Source organism: Rattus rattus, chromosome 1 (assembly GCF_011064425.1).
Source record: "Rattus rattus isolate New Zealand chromosome 1, Rrattus_CSIRO_v1, whole genome shotgun sequence".
NCBI lineage: Eukaryota > Metazoa > Chordata > Mammalia > Rodentia > Muridae > Rattus > Rattus rattus.
This window is the reverse complement of record NC_046154.1, coordinates 100,110,003-100,130,326: the sequence shown is the minus strand read 5'-3', so window position 1 is coordinate 100,130,326 and position 20,324 is coordinate 100,110,003. Positions and strand designations below refer to the sequence as shown.

General features: G+C 52.1%; 1 protein-coding gene across 1 annotated transcript in view; it reads left to right on the top strand.

Moving 5' to 3' along the window:
- Anks6 (ankyrin repeat and sterile alpha motif domain containing 6) overlaps nucleotides 1-20,324 on the top strand; it is a 46,198-nt gene that overhangs the window by 20,563 nt on the left and 5,311 nt on the right. The window contains exons 6-14 of the mRNA XM_032904203.1: nucleotides 1,809-1,960; nucleotides 3,091-3,289; nucleotides 3,982-4,031; nucleotides 6,927-7,130; nucleotides 9,566-9,719; nucleotides 11,879-12,069; nucleotides 15,430-15,613; nucleotides 16,951-17,018; nucleotides 18,847-18,963. Of these exons, the coding sequence (XP_032760094.1) occupies nucleotides 1,809-1,960; nucleotides 3,091-3,289; nucleotides 3,982-4,031; nucleotides 6,927-7,130; nucleotides 9,566-9,719; nucleotides 11,879-12,069; nucleotides 15,430-15,613; nucleotides 16,951-17,018; nucleotides 18,847-18,963 (1,319 nt within the window). The remainder of the gene's footprint in view (nucleotides 1-1,808; nucleotides 1,961-3,090; nucleotides 3,290-3,981; nucleotides 4,032-6,926; nucleotides 7,131-9,565; nucleotides 9,720-11,878; nucleotides 12,070-15,429; nucleotides 15,614-16,950; nucleotides 17,019-18,846; nucleotides 18,964-20,324) is intronic.

Genomic DNA, 20,324 nt, shown 5'->3' with positions numbered 1-20,324 from the left:
GCCTAGAGCTGGTTACCAGATCTGTTTCCTTCAGGTTCCGGCCGTGTCTCAGCACACGCTTGTACTCCAGTCACGCCAACACCCACAGGAACCCAGAGGCCTTGTACAATTTCCTCTTGGGTCAGGGATGTGGGCAGGGGTGGGCAGTGTTGGTGGTCTCTTCCGCTCTGCAGCCTCAGGAGTGTGTGGGTGCTGAGTTTAAAGTCAGTGTTAACTGCTGGGTTCAGTTCCCAGCGCCTACAGGGTAGTTCGTATCAGGCTGTAGCTCCTGTTTCAGGAGATCCAGTGTTCTATCTGGCCTTCATGGGTACTGCATGTATGTGACGTACAGCTTGTACATACAGGCAAGCCACTCTATAAACATTTTTTCTAACCATTAAAAAAAAATCTCTAAAGTGAGTATGGGATGGGGTAAAAAAAAATCTCTGAAGCACTAAGACTGGGTGTGGAACTGAATCCAGCAGTTAACACTCTGCAGAGCCGTCTTTCCAGCCCCTTGGTTTTTAAGTAAAACTTTTATCCAAAAATTTACCGCAGAGACCTGCCTACTATTGAACGCTTAGAGTTGGGGCTTTCTCTGCCTTTTCCGTTTACTGCCTTATCCTAAAGGCATTGAACATACAGACAGGTAGAGGGGTTTCAGGTGGATCCAGGTGTCCCCTGTGGGGATCTGACCCACGTATCCCTCATTGCACATGGTGCCTTCCCAAACCCAGGATCTCTGAGATCTTCCCAGTCTTGTCCAACACGATTTCTAAAACAACCCAGTTGAGTTCACAGTAACTAATAGCACATTTAAAACATTTTTTATTTGCATTTATTTTATGGTGAGGTTTTTTCCAGTGCCAAAAGTGCAGTTTCCCCTGTAATGTGTTTTGCTTCAGTGCGGCCTCCTCTTCAGAGACAGTGTGTTCCTTTTCAGTGAGGCCGTCTCAGAGAGGCACGGGCGAACGCCCGTGGGTTACTGACCCCGAGAGCTTCAGCTGCGCCTTGTGGGAGCTTGGTTACCTGGAGATGTTCAGTGATGGAGAATCCACATCTAAAACTTAAGTTTGGCATCACCCTCTGAGCCTTTAAGCACATATAGGAAAAACAAGCACTGTTTTGGGGCCATAAGTACAGTGCCCAGCCTCACCATTTGGCCTGGGCACTCCTACCAGCTCCCCCATTATACCACAGAAATGGCACACGCTGATTCTTTAGCGACATCCTCGGGGTGCCTGGTGGCTTTTCAGATATGCATACCTCTGATGGCCCCGGCAGTTTCACAAGTGTAATTAAAGTGAGCATGAAGACCTGAACCTCTTGATTTGCATGATTTCTTAGGGTTTTCTGGGTCAAGAGACTAGCGAACCATTTTCACAGGTTTGCCCTGGGCGCTTGCAGGAAGAGCTAATGTGATTTAAAACACTCTTAAGCACATACTGAGTGCCAGTACCTTGAGCTCCCGAGGAATCCTCTTGAAATCCTCAAGACACATTTATGGGCTGGGGTTAATGCTACCTCCTTGTGAACCGTACAGAGGGACTGTAATTGACCTGCCATTATCTAGGGTGGGACAGGGACAGAATAGGAACTGCTGTAGTCTGGCTGCGATCTCACGCCTTTCAACACCCTGCCTTCCGGAAGGGAGGGGCCTCTAAGAACATCAAATAGAGAGAAGTGAAGAGGTTGAATTGGGGACTCGGGGTTCTGCCTGCCTTGCTGTTGCGGGACCAAGTTCTAAGGCTGATGAGGGTTGACTCGGACTTCTCCCTAGGGCCAGGAAGATGCACTCACAGGTCAGGCATTGCCTTTTGTGCCCACAGACACTGAACTTGTTCGACTGCTAGCGTCTGTGTGCATGCAGGTGAATAAGGACCGAGGTGGTCGGCCCAGCCACCGTCCACCCCTGCCCCACTCGAAGGCCAGGCAACCCTGGAGCATCCCCGTGCTGCCCGACGACAAGGGAGGCCTGAAGGTTTGAAAGGGCTGCGAGGCTGTTGCTTCCTGTTCAGGGCTGGACTGGTTTTGGGGAGGGCTTTGGGGAGGGCATGTCAGTGTGACTGGCAGGGGAGCTGGAGAGCTCAGAGGAAAGGAGGGGACCTAAGGAGACTGGAGTGATTGAATTAGCAGCTTTGCAAGAACTCGGGGCCTAGAATTGCACCCCTCAACTTTAAGACAAGGCAGAAATCAAGACAGTGGTATAGAACCCCAATTTATAAATGGAGAATTTTTTTAACCCTTCAGGATATAGTCCTGAGCTAGACAGATCACACAGGCACTCACTGGTCAGTGGCTCTGTTTTACCTGAGGGATGCGGCTCTCTGACCCAGCACAGGAGCTGCTTCTGGAGAAGCTGAAAACAGACTGAGATGACTTGTAATGCCCTCCATCTGACTGTGCCACTCAGGGTCCCCTCAGTCTTCTGCTGCTTCCTGCAAGTGCCAGAGTCCCTCTTGTCACTCACTTTCCTCGCCCCACTCCGGCCTGCTTGTTTAAAAACTTACTTTATTCCCAAGAGCCAGACACCCGCGTTGTCTTGTGTACCAATTCCCTCTGGGGTCATTCTGCTCTGGCCTGCCTTTCTCTGTGACTTGCCCAAGCTGGTCTTACAGTGCTGTCTCCTGAGGCCGTGACCCCGTCTTACCACTCGTGTGTTGACGGGAACTCTGAGGAGTGCTGGGCTCCAGGCCTGGTTCTACACTCAGCTCTGGGAGAAGACCGGCCGTAGCCACAGCAGCTTAGATTCTCCTTCTGTCATCTCCCGGACATCTCTAGTGCGGGTGGAGGGAGGCCATGACGGAGAGAAAGCAGGCTTTTGGAGCTGCCCCTTGTGGCTTCTGCCTGTCCCTGGCTCATGGTTAGGCCCCAAGCAGCCAGCTCCTTGCCCTGCTCCATGTTTTCTCTGCATTACAGCATCAAGGAGATGGGGGGTGGCCTGGAAAGGCTGGGAAGGATTTGGCGAGCAGTGTGGTCTTTGGGAAGGGTGCTGTGGCTGCTTGGCAGCGGCTGCCTTACACCCAGGAAGGGGGATGCTGTATGGGGCTTGTCCCTGGGCTCGTCCTGTTGTTGGCTACAGTTGACTTCTGTCTCTTCCCTCCCACACAGTCCTGGTGGAGCCGGATGTCCAACAGGTTCCGAAAACTCAAACTTATGCAGACACTGCCACGCGGGCTGGCTGCCAACCAACCTTTGCCTTTCTCTGACGAGCCTGAGCTGGCACTGGACTCCACCATGCGGGCACCCCCCCAGGACAGGACTAACCACCTTGGGCCACCTGAAGCAGCCCATGCAGCCAAAGACAGTGGTGAGAAGGGCTGCACCAGGGTGGGTTCCAGCAGGGGCACCAAGGCCCAGGTTCCACCTCCTGGACTCTAGTAGGCCATGAGATGAGACACAGGACCAGTGGCTGGTCTGGAAGACACCAGAAGTAGGCACACGCCATGCTGAGTGTAGAGTGGGCAGCAGTAACCAGCCCTGGAGCCCCGAGGCCTGGTTCTTCACTTCCTACTAAGGACCACAGGCCAGGCACGGCCTCTGATGGTTGGTGTCTTCACCATCGAGCATGACTGGCTTGTGGTACCAGAAGTGACTTGAAAACAGTGAGTTCTCACAGTAGCGTGGTGAGCCTCACACCACCAGGGGCACTGAGGTGACTGAAGGACCTTGCCACTCTGCTGAAGGATTTCCAGACTGGAAGGGATTTGATAAGACCCCTCGGGCAGTCAGAATCCCACCCTGGATCGACCCCTTTGGAAGCACCGTTAGAGTCAGATACTGAGTGTGCGTGCTGCTATCTGACCCAGCACGGCAGAGGCTGGAAACATACTCTGAGAGAACTTTAAATGCCTTCCATCTGTTAGTATATTGAACACCAATTGTTATTAAATATTTAAGCCCCAGGAGAGCTGGATTTCCAGGATGTGGGGCCCCCAGCACCACTCTGCAGGCTGTGGTCACAGGGAGGGCCATTTCAGGAATTTTCCATTTGTTTTGCAGGCCCTGGGAACCCAAGAAGGGAGAAGGACGATGTGTTACTGACGACCATGGTGAGTGGGGTGCCTCAAAGCACGAAAGGCAAGAGAGGATGTGCCTGGCCTGTGGTTCCTTAGCAGAACAGGGGCTTCTGGGCTGGTTACTGCCCCCACTCTGTTAGACTCGGTGTGACTGCCAGTCCCTGGCTGCTTCATTCTGAGGAGGAAGGGTGTGAGCGTCTGCCTCTGTGGTAGCCACAGGGAGATGGATGGTTAGAATGGATGCCATCAAATGAAGCACTGGCTGCTAGGGATCATAGCAGATGCCAGCCCTGAACTGCGAGTGAAGCCTTGTAAACATTTGGGGTGTCATACAACCCAAGGTGGCCCCACACTTGCTGTGTAGCAAAGAGTGACTTAACTTCTAATCTTGCTGCTTGTGTCTCCTGAGTGCTGGGATGAAGGGGATCCATCATGCTAAGTCACACAGTATCTGGCCCTCGTGTGTATTGTATGCTAGAAAACACCATTCCAGTGGAACCACATCACCAGATCTTAGTGCCTCATCTAAGTCCTGACCTACATGTTGTAGGAACTAGATGGGAGAGATTGATGGGCAGCCAGCATTAACAGGAAGACTCACCATTCTGGTTAAGTTGGGGGGTGGAGGAAGGGGTGTTTTACTCTAGAAAGGGCCTCATTTTCCTGACCTGTAAGCCTAGAATTAGGGTAAGTTAAGAGTATCAAAAGGTCCCCAAAGTCACAGCGGCATAAATAAAACAGCAGCGTACTTCACTGGGTTGGGGACCTAGGTTCCTCTATCCTCAGTTCCTTATTGATCATTTGTTCCCAAGGCTACCTCACAGTGCAAGAGGGGCTCTCATAGCCCTGATCATGATATCCTGTGATAGACTCCACTGCAAAACAGAACCTTTTGAGTACAACTTAAAAGGAAGGTTTTTCATTTTGTTTTTGTTGTTGTTGTTGTTGTTGTTTTGTTTGTTTAGCTTATGGTTCTAGAGGTTCCCACCTCTGATCTCTCTGAGGCTCTGTGGTGACAGTGAACGTCATGTGAAAGAAAACCATTCAGTTTGTATAGTGAGGAGGGAGAGGGCCCCACGTGTCACTTCTGCTCATGGCAGACGGTTTATAGTCTAGTCACATGGGCCCAGCACAGTGTGCAGAAGGCTGGCCCATGAAATCTGTCCAGGTGATCAGGTCCCGATTAAACACCAGCTGTGTCATTGCCGAAGAGACGGGGAAGGTAGATCCTGTCAGAAAAGCTGCCTCTTTCTCAGGGGTGACTGTCATCACAGTGGTGGTTTTGAAGGGCGATTGTCTCCTTGGAGACCTTCAGCTTGTGCTGTCTGACCTTGACTGTGTTACCTTACCTCTCTGGGCTTGGTGCTCTCTGGCACCAGGAATCTCCTGATTAGAGCGCCTTGGCGCCGAGATCCTAATTCTGGCCAGCAGAGGGCAGTATTGTCAAGGACAGGCGCGCCTGAGCAGCTGGCCTACCCGCCTAGGCGGGGTAGGTAGGTACAGAGCTGCCTGGCAGGGTGTCTCTGCCTTTGTCCACACTTTGCCTCCATCGGGTGTAATTAGGGGCCCCCAAGATGGCCAAGATCACACATCCAGAGTGATATGGCGGCATTTTTCGTTTTCATCCTCTGTGGGTTTTTCCTAAGTGGTTTTAGTATGGGGGATTTCGGAATCATGTTATACTAAGAACGGCAAATACCTCAGCACTTCCTAGGCGTTCAGCTCTGTACACATGCTCACCCAGCCTCCCCAGGGCTTCAGAGAACAATTTCCCCGCAGAGTGTTGGACCTGATTTATTAACAATTTCCCATGATCTTTTCCATGTCATTAAAACCTTGTTTAGCCACATCATGTTTAATAGCCGTGTGACGGGGCAGTCCATCACAGAATGACTTCACCCGAGACAGACCCATGGGACGGACGTGGGGAGGGGCGTCTGTAGCTCTTGGTGATTTTCACAGCTCTGCCGAGCATCCTTAGACTGTTTGTCTCCTCGGCTTCCTGGCTGTTCCTCAGGCAAAGAATGTGAAAGTCACTGGCGTCCAGAAGGGTCACAGAAATGCCCATCTGCAGAGGGCTGGCTGCCCTGAGTTTCTTGCCCAGCTCCTGTCAGATAGAGGAAGTTTGCCCATTTACAGACTGGCAGAGAAACAGCTTAGCCTGTGGAAGGAGTCTGGGAGGCCTGCCTCCAGCCCTGGCACTCTTCTGTCCCACTGCTGGTGTGCAGCAGAGGGCACCAGTGGGCCCACTCGGTGTCCCATGGTGGATGGCTGTGGGCCCATGGTGCTGTTGGCCCCAGTGTGGACGTTTGCAGCTACTGGTACAAAGCTGCCTGCCTCCTCGCCTGCCCACCCCCAGGCAGGGTTAGCCGTGGGATGTCTGTCCCCATGGAGGACCATCTGGCACCACGTTCAGCCTTTCCGTAATTGAAATAAACGTGGACATTGGAATGCTGCTGTGGACATCCAGCAGTCGGTGTGGTGCGGATTTTATACTGACCCCAGTAGAGATTCACAGCATAGAACTACATCACAGTTGAAGAAGTGTTCATGGTGGAGGCATGGCTAGGGTGTGGTGAGCAGGAAGGGAGTGTGGTTGGGCTTGGAGCCCCCAGCCTCTGCTCCTTACGCTCATCCCAGCATGGTACACACTGGTTTTGAGGCTCTGCACCTCCTCCTGTACCCCTGGGCTCCAGGCATGCCTACCTCCTGCCCATCCTACGTACGTTACTTCAGCATCTCTTATTCTCTGGTTTGCTCTCCCCATCCACACCTTACCTTGCCACGGTGCACTGGGTCACGGGGAGGAGAGCACCTGTGATGCCAGTGGAGAAATGTGGGGAGGCGCCATCGTTTGCAGTGCTGGGAGCCTGCCTTCCGCAGTGTGGAGCCTCCTGGGCCCCTCTAATCCTGGCTTGTCTGTTTCAGCTTCGCAATGGAGCCCCCTTCCCCCGGCTCCCCAGTGACAAGCTTAAGGCCGTCATCCCACCCTTCCTGCCCCCGTCCAGCTTCGAACTGTGGAGCTCCGACAGGTCCCGCATGTGTCCCAATGGGAAGGCGGACCCCACGAAGACTGTACTGCCCCCAAGAGCCAGCAGGGCCCACCCTGTGGGCTGCGTGGGCACAGACGGTGTAAGTCATCCAGGTGCTGGACTGTGACACTCCTCACAGAGATCCGGGTGTGTGGCTGGCAGAGGGGCCTCAGGCACTAGGACCCAGGGCCACAGCAGCTGCTTTGTTCTTTAAAATGAACGATGTCCCTGTCTTAGTCAGGGTTTCTATTCCTGCACAAACATGACCAAGAAGCAAGTTGGAGAGGAAAGGGTTTATTTAGCTTACACTTCCATGTTGCTATTCATCACCAAAGGAAGTCAGGACTGGAACTCAAGCAGGTCAGGAAGCAGGAGCTGATGCAGAGGCCATGGAGGGATGTTACTTACTGGCTTGCTTTCCCTGGCTTGCTCAGCTTGCTCTCTTATAGAACCCAGGACCACCAGTCCAGGGATGGCACCACCCACACTGGGCCGAGTCCCCCCCTCTTGATCACTAATTGAGAAAATGCCTTACAGCTGGGTCTCATGGAGGCATTTCCTCAACTGAGGCTCCTTTCTCTGTGATAACTTCTTGTGTCAAGGTGACACACAAAACCAGCCAGTACAGTCCCTTAGTCTAATTAAATCCTATCAGAAACTGAGAATGTGGAAGGTTAAAGTGTTGCAGGGACTGTGTGTGGAGGCAAGGCCCTCTGTCCTCTCTAGAGCCCTGGGTCCCCTCTGAGGAACACAGTTTGAGGACCCACTCTAGCTCCCATCTCTGCTTCAGGGACGTAGGACCCAGACAGGGAGGTGACCTGGGAAATAACTTATCATTGTCTATCATTGGCCTGGTCGGGGTGGGTCAGAAATGGGGTTCTTCGACTTGTTCAGGGCTGTGATCAAGAACACACACTAGAGGGCCACTGTTGTGCTCCTGGTGCTTTTGTGGGAGGAGACACCTGTCCCTTTGACCTCAGTAAAATCTCTCACCTGGAGCCTTTGGCTGGTTCCTGAGCTGCCAGCTTGGTCTGTGTCTTTGGGTGTGTAGACTGCCCTCAGTGTGGTTGAGTAAGTGGGTAGGTTGTAGGTGAGGATTTAGGACAGGTCTTGCTGCTTTGGTGGCTGAGTGACAGCAGACACCTGGACTTCCACTGCGTCTGTGTGGCAGGACTGATCCTAGGGCTGGGCACTCTCAGGTCCTGGTAGAGATGGGATCCTGGTACCTTGGGTAAGTGAAGTGAGGTGGAACAGTCAGATAGGCAGGACAACCCTCAATTCCTTCTATGGCTACCTTTCCTAGAAAATGTCACTAATGCCAAGGGCCTGGATGTCAGTGCTCATGTTCCATTCTCTCAGAAAATACTCATAGACCCCTTCCTCAGTGGAGCATAGAGCAGCAGGCACAGAGCACCCAGGAGACGAATGTGTACTCTGGGAGCCGGGAAGGCCGCCAAGAAGGAGGGAGATGGGGTGAGACCTCACTGCTCTGCTCACCTCAGGCTGAATGTTTTCTACAGTGCTAAGTATGCTGAAGCATGTGAGGGTAGGGCTGTGCTCCGCAGAGGCTCATGGGAGGGCAGGAGAATCTCTCCCAAGGACATAACACTTCTGTGGACTCTTCTTGGCACACCCTGGGTTGTAGCTGCAGCTCTTCAGTCTCTCTTGTCAGAATTGCCTGTGTCCCAAGGAGGCCTGAGCTTGTACTCAGGGAGCATCTAGGTGACCCAAGCAAGTTCTTGTTCTGTTGTTCCCTCCCTCCCTCCCTCCCTCCCTCCCTCCCTCCCTCCTTTCTTCCTTTCTTCTTTTTTTTAGAAGATTTTATTTTTAGTATGTTTATGAGTGTTTTACCTGCACATGTGACAGTGTTTGCACAGGCCAGAAGAGAACATCAGATCCTCTGGAACCAAAATTGCAGACCACCGTGAGCCGCCATGTGGGTGTTAGGAACCAAACCTGGGTCCTCTGAAGGAGCAGCAAATGTGTCTAACCTCTGAGCCGTCTTTCCAGCCCTATGCTTCTGTCCCCTTAAGTTCTTAGCACAGGCACACCATTGCTAAGTATCTCTGAGGGTGGCCCTTGACAGTATCATAGGTTGAGGACACTGACCTGCCGTCTGAGGCCACCATCCAGCCGTTGTGCCTTTCTTCCTTCTGAGTGCTTCCACTGTGCTCAGGCCAGGACTGAGGACCGTGCAGAGGACGGCAGGTCAGTCAGTCAGTGCATCAACAGTCAGTGGCGAGAGTGAGCTCGCATGCCCTGTCTGAGGTACACTGTGGCTTTCCCAGCGTTCCGTGAGGGGTTTCCTTAGCACTTCCTGGAGTGCACTCTGGTTCAGAGATGGAAGTCAAGCAGCCAGTGCCGGGGTGCTGCTCCCTGGCCCAGGCTGAGTTAATGGGTTGTTAGCAGATAGGATTAAAAGCTCGTTGCCATGGGACCCTGGGGGTCAGTGAGACGGGCACGCCTTCGCCACTGTGCTGTGTGGTGAGGAAGAAAGGCCCTGTGCTAACTGTCTGGTTCACCTTGTACTCACAGGCTGCTGGCAGGCCAGTCAAATTCCCCAGCATCTCCAGGAGCCCCACGTCCCCTGCCAGCTCCGGGAACTTTAACCACTCGCCTCATTCTTCAGGGGGTGCCAGTGGCGTGGGCAGCATGAGCAGGCTGGGGGGAGAGCTGCATAACCGCTCAGGTAAGCAGTCACAGGCCGCTCCAGAAAATGGGAGAGTCCCTGGCCAGTCCCCTCCTGTCCCCTGCTCCGCCTACATGCAACACCAGAGTCGGCTGTACGCCATCCCCTTCTTGGTGCCGCCGGGGATTTTTTAATGAGCTACCAATTCAGGGTTGCCTTTGCTCATTTTCCCGAGATGAGGCTGGAGGGAGAAGGAAGAAGTCAAGCCCCTAATGCTTTTCTTATTTCTTATAAAATGTTATAAGAAATGGAGAAAAATGCCAAGGGTTTTCATGATGTACAAACTGATTGAAGGCTAAGCCTGGGGAAATTTCTCTTCTGTCGTTGGTTGAACAGAGTAGGATTCTGAAGCTGCAACTGGGCAAGAGCTGGGCCCAGACTTACCCAGCAAGCTGGAGGCAAGGAAATGTCAAAGCAGGGGTTCCCATGGTTCTAGGCTACGCATACTCACAAGTCCTCCCAAAGATCTCCAGGACTAAACAAAGATGGCTCTTTGAGAGGGCCCCACCCATGGCAGCTACTGCAGAAGATATCCTTGCATCTGGGAAAAAAAAAAACCGGGAAGACCAGATGAGCCAAGAGACAAAAGGGGGGGACACAAGCTCACCCATGAGGGCTCACTCATCGCTAACGTCTTGCTGTGACTTTGCACAGTGTTTTATTTTGTGCATATTATGAATATTTATACAGTCAGAATGATTTGTTGAACACTGTGCCAGGCCCGAGGCTGAGCCATTTCAGTGGTCCCAGAATAATCCCTTTACATTGTTGTCTTGTTGTCAGCATGCTCCAGGTGAGGGAGCTGGGCTCCAGCGACTCCCCTGAGCTCATACAGCTCAGAGCCCTGCTGTGCAGGGTGGGATGGAGTGGGGATGGAGTGAGGGCAGGAGGGTTTTAAGTACTCTCAGATCTCCCTTGGAGTGGCCACTTCTTAGTGAGCTCTGTCCACGGCTGTCCTATATTCTTGCTCATGCAAATAATGTCTCCTGAAATTTAAACAAACAAACAAACAAGCAAACCTGTTTTCTAATTTATTTCATGTATGAGTATTTGTGTGGATGCATGTGTAGCGCGCCCTGAGTGTGGAGGTCAGAGGACCATTTGTAGGAGTCGGTTCTCCTCTTATTGCTTGGACCATTTGGTTTGTCAGCTTGCTGCCCCCAGGAGATATTCTTCAGGTTTGCTCAGTGAGCTCTGTAGCCTGAGCTCCAAGGCTTAGTCAGCTGTTTGCCTTTTAAAAAACATGAATGTTGACGGGCAGTAGTGACGATGGTGGAGCATACCTTTAATCCCAACATGGGAGGCAGAGGCAGAGGCAGAGGCAGAGGGGCAGAGAGGCAGAGGCACAGGCACAGGCAATCTTTGGATTCTAGGCCACCCTGATCTACAGAGCAAGTTCTGGGACAGCCAGGGCTACACAGAGAAACACTTGAAAAACAAAACAAAAACAAACAAAATAACAACAAAAATAAAACAGGCCCCCACCTCCAAAAGAAGTTAGTGCTGTTGGCTAGCTTGTTCCTAACAAGTTTGCTACCGTTGTGTTATACCCCTCATTCACTTTTTGCTTTTTATCGTGAGATCGGCTATCACTGAGCTGTTCAGGCAGGCCTTGAACTTGCAGTTCTTCTGCCTCAGTCCTCCCCAGTACTCTCTGCATCACCACATCCAGCCGGTCAGTACATCCCATCTTCCGGTTCCACGTGGAGCGCTGGCAGGTACATCTGCAGGCAGTAGCCCACTGTACTGCTCCAGGAATACCTCCTGCCAGTGGCTCAGTCCCAGGAAGTAAGTGTGCATGCTCGTGTGTGTGTGTGCTCATACATGTGTGTGTCCATGTGTCAGTCCCAACCCCTCTCCAGGTTACAGTATACTCAGAGAAGCTGAGAGGGAAAATGGCAGTTAGGGTGCAGTTAGAAGCCTAGAGCTCAGTGCTCATAGGTTCTGTGGCATTAGGGAGTTACACACGCTGGCCCTGAAGGAGTGAAGACAGGCCAGCTCTTGCCGCCCTGCTTCTCGCTGTGGCGCTCAGCCCTCCCGCAGCTCCTTTGGGCCCCTGTGTAGAACTCTTACAAGCCTGAACCTTGAGACAGCTCACAGCCCCCCACGAGGCAGGAAGGACTTGCCACAATGCTCACTCCTGTCTCTTGTCTCCTCAGGTGGCAGCGTAGACAGTGTCCTCTCCCAGATCGCTGCTCAGAGGAAAAAAGCAGCTGGCCTGTGTGAGCAGAAGCCCCCCTGCCAGCAGTCCAGTCCTGTGGGGCCAGCGACCAGCTCCAGCCCACCTGAGCTGCCAGCCTCCCTCCTGGGCAGTGGTAGTGGCTCTTCCAGTGGTACTTCCAGCAGCAAGGTGCTTGTTCTAGGGATGCCTGCAGCACCTGTAGAATGTTCTCCCATGGCCCACATGCAGCGCTGGGGTGTCGGGTTGGGAGGAACCTCACAGGCATTGCAGTCATGGCCACTCCTAACTTCCTGCACAGGTCTGACTCTGCCCCTGCTGGCCCATGTTCACCCACCTCTTCTCCAGGGTCAGAGGTGGGAGGTGGGGGTGGAGGCACTGGAACAGGCTCAGGTGCACACTTGCATGTGTCGGTTCTGTCCTCTGTGGAGAGCAGAGGGTTAACACGGGATGGGACAGCCTGCTGGATTAAACCGCAGCTCACTGAGCACCCCCACCCCCACCCCCAGGTTTGCGGCTGTCTTAGCAGATGTGTGAGAAATGGTTCGTTTCTGCACAGCCTCTGCTGGCCCCACAGCTTTCTTACCCCAACTCTCTTGCACAGAGAAACCTCATAATTTAAGTTCCTTTTATAATTTAGTTCCAGAAGTTTCTCCCCAACACATGAGTTTATTTCTGTTATGTTCAGAATTATTTATGTGAGGGACCTGTATAATTAAGTTTATTTTAGAGTTCAGCTATAGACTCCTCCGGTATCTTGATGCATTTTCTTTATAAGATATATAAAGTTATATAATTAGTGTATTTCTCTTTTCACATTTTCTATATGGCCACTCCCAGCTACTCATTAAAATGAGTCTACTAGCTGAGGGCTTTGAAATAGTTTTCCCCTTTGTTGTCTAAAATGTTCTGTTCTGTTCTGATGGTTTCATTAACTGTGTTAAATACCATTTAGCTTTCTGTCACTGATGTTGGAGACAGGCATGTAAGCTGTTAAATGTTACCACCCTGGGCTGCGCGTGGCGACTTTAACAACATACAAATATGTCCTGATGAAAGAAGTTAGGTGCCGAAAGACAGGTCCTAGAGACAGTCGGTGAGAACGATCCAGTTCCGAGGTCTCCTGATGCTTGGTGTAGGATAACTCTCCACACCTTCCTGCTGCCCCTGACTCTCAGGGTAGGTTCTGAGGAATCCCAGAGAGTCCGGTTCAGCCACAGCTCTTAGAAACCACTGCCCCAATCAGAGGACACTGAAATGGGCTTTCCGTCGCAGACTCTCTCAGTAAGAAGACACGAAGTGCTTTTCAGTGGCTCCCTCAGGAAGAATAGAAATTAGTTTTCAAAACGGGAGCCTCCTAGATTTGGATTTTGTCCTCTGTTTTAAAGCAGGAAGCTCACTGCTGGGGTGGGGTATGCATGAGGCCAGTCTGGCTTGTACCCCAATCGTGGGAAGGCAGGAAGGGTGAGTGGGAGCGAGGACCTACCTCCCCATCTCTGTAGGAGGGTTCAGCCTCCCTCTCCATCCCAGAGCTATGGCTCACGTGTGCTTAGCTGCGAACCTCCATCAGCAGCTGAATCTGAGCCGCTTTCCTGACCCACTGTTGGCTGGTTTTGTTTTAAATTTTCAGTCATTTGAGGCTTTTCCCGAGTCTTCCTATTACTGAGGCATAGCTCAGCTCTGCTGTATGTAGGTCTGTTTCCCTCCTGTAGGTGTTTCAGGGTCTGTTTTATGCCCTAGAGTGTGACCTGTCTTGGAGAGTATCCCATAGCCACTTAAGAAAAGCATCTGTCGTCTTGCTGCCTCTGGGAAAGGGGCTGTGTGAATGTCACTGGGACTGTTGGGGGGGGGCTGGTCGATGTGTTCCCTATCCTGATTGGCTGGCTCCCATCAGTCACTTAGAGGTGTGACAGCATCTGTGACAGAGTCAGGTAAGTTCTCTCTTCAGGTCTGTCACCTCCTCCCCCACTTAAAGTTCTACACACCCTTGGGACTGAAACGGTTTGTTTGGTTGGTTTGAGACAGGAACTCACTGTGTAGACAAGGCTGGCCTCAAACTCAGAGATCCTTCTGCCTCTGCCCCCCCAGTGCTGACATTAAAGCTGTTCTGCAGTATGCTTGGTGGTTACTGTGTTTTAATGACCCTGTATTACACTATAGGGTTTCTCTATCCCCTAAGATTGGGAGCACGGTGGATTTTTATGATACTGCAAGAAAGAATGTAGCCCCAATAATTCTCTTAAACTCTGGAATCTTCCACACAAGTCAAGTCCAGTGGTGGGTGAAAAGGACACCCCTTCCAACTGAGAGGCTCATTATGCGAGTTAGAGTCAGCGTTAGAAAAATCAGTGACTTTGGCATACCACATAAAAGATGAAAGAATAAACGCAGGAAAAGCGTCTAACATTCAGAATCCAGGGGCTGGAAAGATGGCTCAGTGGTTAAAAACACCGGCTGTCCTCCCAGAGGACCCAGGTTTGACTCTCAGCACCCACATGGTGACGCAGAGCCATCTGTAACTCCAGCCCCAGGGGATCTGATGCCCTCTTCTGACCTTCTAGGACACCTAGCACGTTTGTGGTGCACACAAAGCAGCTGTGGAGGGGATTTCCCGAATTAGGTGAGAAATAACTATAGCGGGACCACTGTTGCCAAAGACCAAGCACTCCCTGATGGGGAAGCAGGATGCCAGAATACAGAGAGGCTTACAGCTTACAGCCTGTGATAGAGACTGCAGTCAGTGTCACCAAGGGAAGGAACCTAGCTCTGCCCTTAGACAGCATGTCTGTCCGTATAGGAAACCAAACGGAATCTCTACAGATGCTCATGGCTAATGAACTACTTTAGCAAGGTCAGCATGAGAGGCTCTGGGCTGGGCTGTCACTCAGAGAACACAAGGTCAATATATGAGGTCAGTTGCATTTCTTTATACCAATAGTAGGCAATTAGAACCTTTTTAAAGTTAGCTTTATTTTGTGTGTGAGCATTTTGCATGCATCTGTATCTGTACCACGTGTGTTTATAGGTGCCCAGAAGGCAGAAGAGGATATTGGGACGCCAGGGTTAGTGATGGTTCTGAGCTGCCATGTGGGTGCTGGGAACTGAACCTGGTCCTCTGGAAGAGCAGCCAGTGCTCCTAACCACCGAGCCATCTCTCCAGCCCCAACAATTAGAATTTTTAATTTGACATTTTATAAATATCATTTACGTAAGACTATATGAAAATGAAGTGTGTTTAAATTTAGTAAAACGTGTAGAATCTGTAGGTTGAAAACTGGAACACTGGTAAATCCCAGAAGTTCAATTCTGTGGAGAGATGGGAGGCGCAGTGTTGTTTAAGTGTGAGCCCAGGCTTCCTGGCCACCAGTCCGTGCTGCTCTGTGTCTGAGTCTGTGATACAGCATCACAGTCCTGGCTAGGTGTGCCATTGACTGGGCATTGCCATGTCCCAACATACAGCATCCATCCTCATCCCCTCTCCTACCGACTGATGGCTTCTATTTTCTTTTTTTTTTTTAATGCCCTGTGCAGAAACTGGACCCTGGCAAACGGCCTCCCTCTGGAACTTCTGCTACCTCTAAAAGCACCTCTCCCACCCTCACGCCCTCCCCCTCTCCCAAAGGCCACACTGCGGAGTCCTCAGTGTCTTCCTCCTCGTCCCACCGGCAGTCTAAGAGCAGTGGGGGCTCCAGCAGTGGCACCATCACTGATGAGGGTGAGTCCCCAGGGGTCCCAAATCCACGCCTGTCCCTCCCCCACAGTGACCTGGCAGCGTCGTGCCAACCCTGGACATCAGCACACAAGTGGGATTTGAGTGTAGGCTGTTCTGCTGGTAGGCAGGCATCTGGAAGGCCTTTCCAACCCACTTGTTCCCGCTCCCTGTGCAGTGCACAGGTCGGCGTCCTCACAGTGCTGGGGAAGGAGGCTGTGTTCAAACCAGCTTAAGAAAAGAAATTAATTGGCTCATAAGACGGATGCTCGGATCAGGCTTCAGGTGTGTGTGGATCCAGGGCCCTCAGAAATGTCTTCTGCAGATGTTGGCAGGTCTTTGGTACTAGCAGCAGCTTTGGGCTTCTCTCATCTCTGCTGACTTTGCCACCCAGCAGAGGGAACACTAACCTTGTTGCTCTTCAATGGGGCTAAGCAAAAATCCCCCAGGGTCCAGGTCACAGGGACCTGGCTACTTGTGAATTGTTAGCATGCAGTAGCCACACTGGTCCTCACTGCTGAGAGTAAAAGAAGAAACCCGGTCTCCACAATCTTCTTAGAGTTTACTCGTCACCTCAGGACCTTTGCACCTGCTGCTCACTCTCCCCGCATGCCGCCTCATGCCCGGCTGTTCCTTCATTTATTGTCTCATGTCTCGGGGAATACCCTGACCATCTCTGTTGATCCGCATCTCATTCCTTGTCCTCCATCTGCCCTGCTCGCTCCTTTCTCTTTGGCTGTCAGCCTCTGTCTGGTAAGTCCCTGTTGAGCATGTCCTTGCATTTCTTCTAGTCCCAGACACTGCTCTGCGTCCTCTCCTTGTCCTACCTGTTCAGATGCCCACTCCATACCCTGATCTGGGTCCTTCTGGCTCTGCTACTTCTGCACTGGGGAGGCCATGGCTCCATGCATTTGAGCCTCGTCTGCAGCGCCTGCCTGCTCTGGTGCCATTCTCTGACTGACTGAGGACTTCTGGCCTTAGCCGTGGCATTGAATGTACATTCTTGAGCAGGCAGGTTTTATTCCCAGTAGCTGGAACTTCCAGAATCTACTGCCTGCAGCCCCAGGACTGTCAGCCCAGGCCACTCTGGTCTCTCTAGACTGATCTGGGCTTTCTGGCAAGCTGAGGGCCTGCCCTAGGGGAAGAGCATGGCTGAGCACACCTAGCTTCAGCCACTGGTGGTGGTGGTGGTGGTGGGGTCAGCCGATGTCTATTTCTGGCCTGGGGTTTCTTGGGAGAATCTTACTAGATAACTACATCTTAGAGAAGTGCAGGACCCACCCACCCACTCTTCCAAAGCCAAAATGCATTTTTTAAAAAATCCCCATCTCTTTCTCATTAAGACGAGCTGACTGGAATCCTTAAGAAGTTATCACTTGAGAAATACCAGCCCATCTTCGAGGAGCAAGAGGTAAGAAGGTTGTTCCAGGGTGTCAGCTAAGATTTACCATTAAAGCAAGGGCTTTCACATATAATATCCGTCAGTCCACCCATCCATCTGCATCTGAGTTCCTCCCAGTGGCACAGGGCCTGAGAGATCGCCCTTGTTCTGAAGTCTGTAGCTGTGAGCACGTCTTTATATTGTAAACAGTTCTGTTGCAGACAAGCCACACGTGGACCTGAGTTTTCAAAGTCTGGGAACAGTGTCAGTGGTCATCAGGGTTCCTGTCCTATACTAGTCAAAAATCACATTTCAGCTGGGCACGCTGGCTTCTTCCTGTCATCTCAGCACTCAGACCCCTGAGGCAGGAGGATTGCTGTAGGTCCCAGGTCATCCTGGACTACAGAAGGGAGACTATTTGGGGCCTGTGTAAAACAGAGAGATGCTGGGGCTGAATTCAGAACAGTTGCCATTGGCTTTCCTTGGAAGGGATGAAAATGTCCTAAAACTGGGCTGGGGCTGAGGATTGGAGGTAGTTCTGGTAACAGACAATTACCTAGCATGTCCCAAGTCGTAGGTTCAATTCCCAACACTGCTCAAAACAGGCGTGGCTGTGCACACAACCGGGCACTCAGGAGGCTGAGGCCTGAGGAAGTTCATGGTTATCCTGGGATGCGTCTGAGACCCTGCCCTCAGAAGGGGTGTTCTGGCACCAAGTGCACTGATTTAATTATATACTGTAAACACAGCTGCATTGGGGGACTGTAGAGCAAGTGTGTTATATACCACTAACATTTAAACATTCACTGTATTTACCAAATAACATGCCCTGCGGCCCCCAGCCCTGGGCTGTGGTCACTGGTTTAAGCTTCTCTAGTGACAGCTTGGCACATAAGAGCTGTTGTCATTCGTCTGCTCCAAGCTGGGGACGCAGAGAGAGCTGCAGAGACAGATGTGTGCACAGCCTTCCTCCTCAGTGTTCTTCCTGTCGTGTCCTATCTGTCTCCTTGGCCTTTGAAACTTCCACAGAGCTTTCCTCGTTTCCAAGAGCCGTTTCCTGATTCCTGGCTGCTGCCTGCTCTTCTTTGAGGTGTCCACAGAACGTGTCTCAGAGTGTACCTCGCTTCTGTTTCGTGAGCTGTGTGGCCCTGAAGCTCCATCCATCACACCCACACTGTGTGTGCAGGGCCAAGTGGATAGGACTGGCTTTGTTGGGGGTGGGAGCCTGTTCCTGCCCCGCTGGGTTTCAGGCTGTTGCCGTCCACATGCAGGGTGGTGGGTGTCTTCACCTGGGCCACTTTGACAGTCTCCTGGCCCCAACTTCCTGGGATGGGAAGCCTATTAGCCTGTCTCCTAGAGCGGGGTCATTTCTTCTCAACACATAGACAGGCCAATAGGGCCGGCAGCGTGTCACCTGCGAGGACAAGGGGTACAGTTGTGCATGTCTCTGCTGGTGTCTCTGCCTCGGCTCTCCGTGGCCCTTCTCTCCTCTTCTGCCCCTGCTTATCTCTCAGGCTGTCTTTCCACAGTACATGCCTCGTCCTGCAGGGGGACATGCAGCGAGCACTCCTATGAACTCTATTACCACATGCAATCACATGGGAATTCCCTTCCTAGGGGCAGAACATTCAGTCCTTCAGATCCCTGTCCCCAAGATGTCCCTCTGTTCATTTTAAACCTTCCCACAATGCCTCTGTTGGAAAGCACAGGGCTAGGCTGTGTAGCATTAGTCTTGAAGTGTCAGGCCAGACTTGGAAGTCATAGTGGGTTCACCTAGAAGCCTCAGTGACCCCTCTGCATGGCCTATGTGCAGTAGGGAACGGTGTCCCTAGACAGTGACAAGTCCCCTTCTCCCCAGGTGGACATGGAAGCTTTCCTCACACTCACCGACGGTGACCTGCAGGAGCTGGGGATTAAGACGGATGGTTCCAGGCAGCAGATTCTGGCGGCCATCTCTGAGCTGAATGCGGGCAAGGTACTGTGTTCCAGCCTCCCCCTACCTTGTTCACACGCTGAAGGTCACCAGGAACCTCATGATGGTCCCTCTTAGTCTCCTCCGGCAGATGGCAGACTTGGCCTGCTTGCACACTGTTGGTGACTGAGAGGCCACTGCCTCTGCACCCCGCCTGTTTCCTTTTCTGGTGCCTCTCTGCACGAGGTACAGCTCTTCCAGTCTAGATACATACTCCTCGCGTGGCTTCAACCCTAGGAATGGGGTTGCCTCTGGCAACACTGTGGGGTGAGAGCCCTGGGATCAAGACTGGGTGTGGGAGGAGTCTCAGGGCAGGCTGTTCCCTCTCTGGGCCTCCTGTCCACAGAGCTGCAGTGCCTACTAGAGACCCAATACCTGAGGCTGTCAGATGCCATTATGTGTCCTATGTCCCACATCGATGCCTGGTGTTATATTTCATCACCTTTAAAAGTGAATGCCAGCAGTGCCCCCTCTCCAAGGTACACACCACACAAATACTGGCTGCTGGCAGGCCGCTCAGACCCCCGTCCTTTTGCCCCTTCCCCGTCAAGCACTTGGCTCGGCAGCTGGGATGTTTGCTTGCCTGCTGTTTTTCTCCATCCCTCCTCGCAGCTTCCCACTTGTGGAGCAGTAGCATGGTGTCAGGGCTGTATAGACACTCTGTCTTTTTCTTCATGGTTTGACTGTTCCCTGGTTGTGCTGCACTATGCGAGGTGAGGCAGGAGCATGGCCAGGCTTCAGGTTTCTTTTCTGCCCTGGGGATTGTGTTCTGCAACAGTGAACAGATGAACAGTGCCCAAGCCAAAAAGTATTTATGCTGCCTTTTATCATCTGCAAGTCACTCAGCAAACATGTCTTACTCAGCCCTGATAAGGGCAGAGTCTGCAGCCGCCTGGCATGGAAGGCAGTAGAGACTTCTAGACTTGATCCTGTCTGGCTTCCATGTTGGGCATCTAAGGCAGGAGCTGAACCCAGGGCTTCTGGCCTCTTGCCCCCCTCTATGTTATATTACCAGGTCTGGGCCAATGGCTTCTGTCGCTTCTGTTAGGTGACCATTCGTGAGTGAGTGAGAGCACCAGGCACTGCATGGCTGGCATTGTCCTGGTCTGTGCTGTGAGTGTCTCTGAAAGTGTCTTACCTGGGCAGTGGGCGGGCGGGGGCCCAGCCCAGAGGCAGGCGGCAGTCCTTGACTTCCAGTCCAGCAAGGCTCATGCTCAGCTCTCAGATGCGGAGACTGGGGAGGCACAGACAGGCCAGAGGCCTGTCTCCACGGTTAGCAAGGGTGTTGCTAGGGGACGGAAGCCCTTGTCTAGTCCACCAAATCCTCACAGAAGGCTGAAGCACTGACTTATTCATGGAGAAGA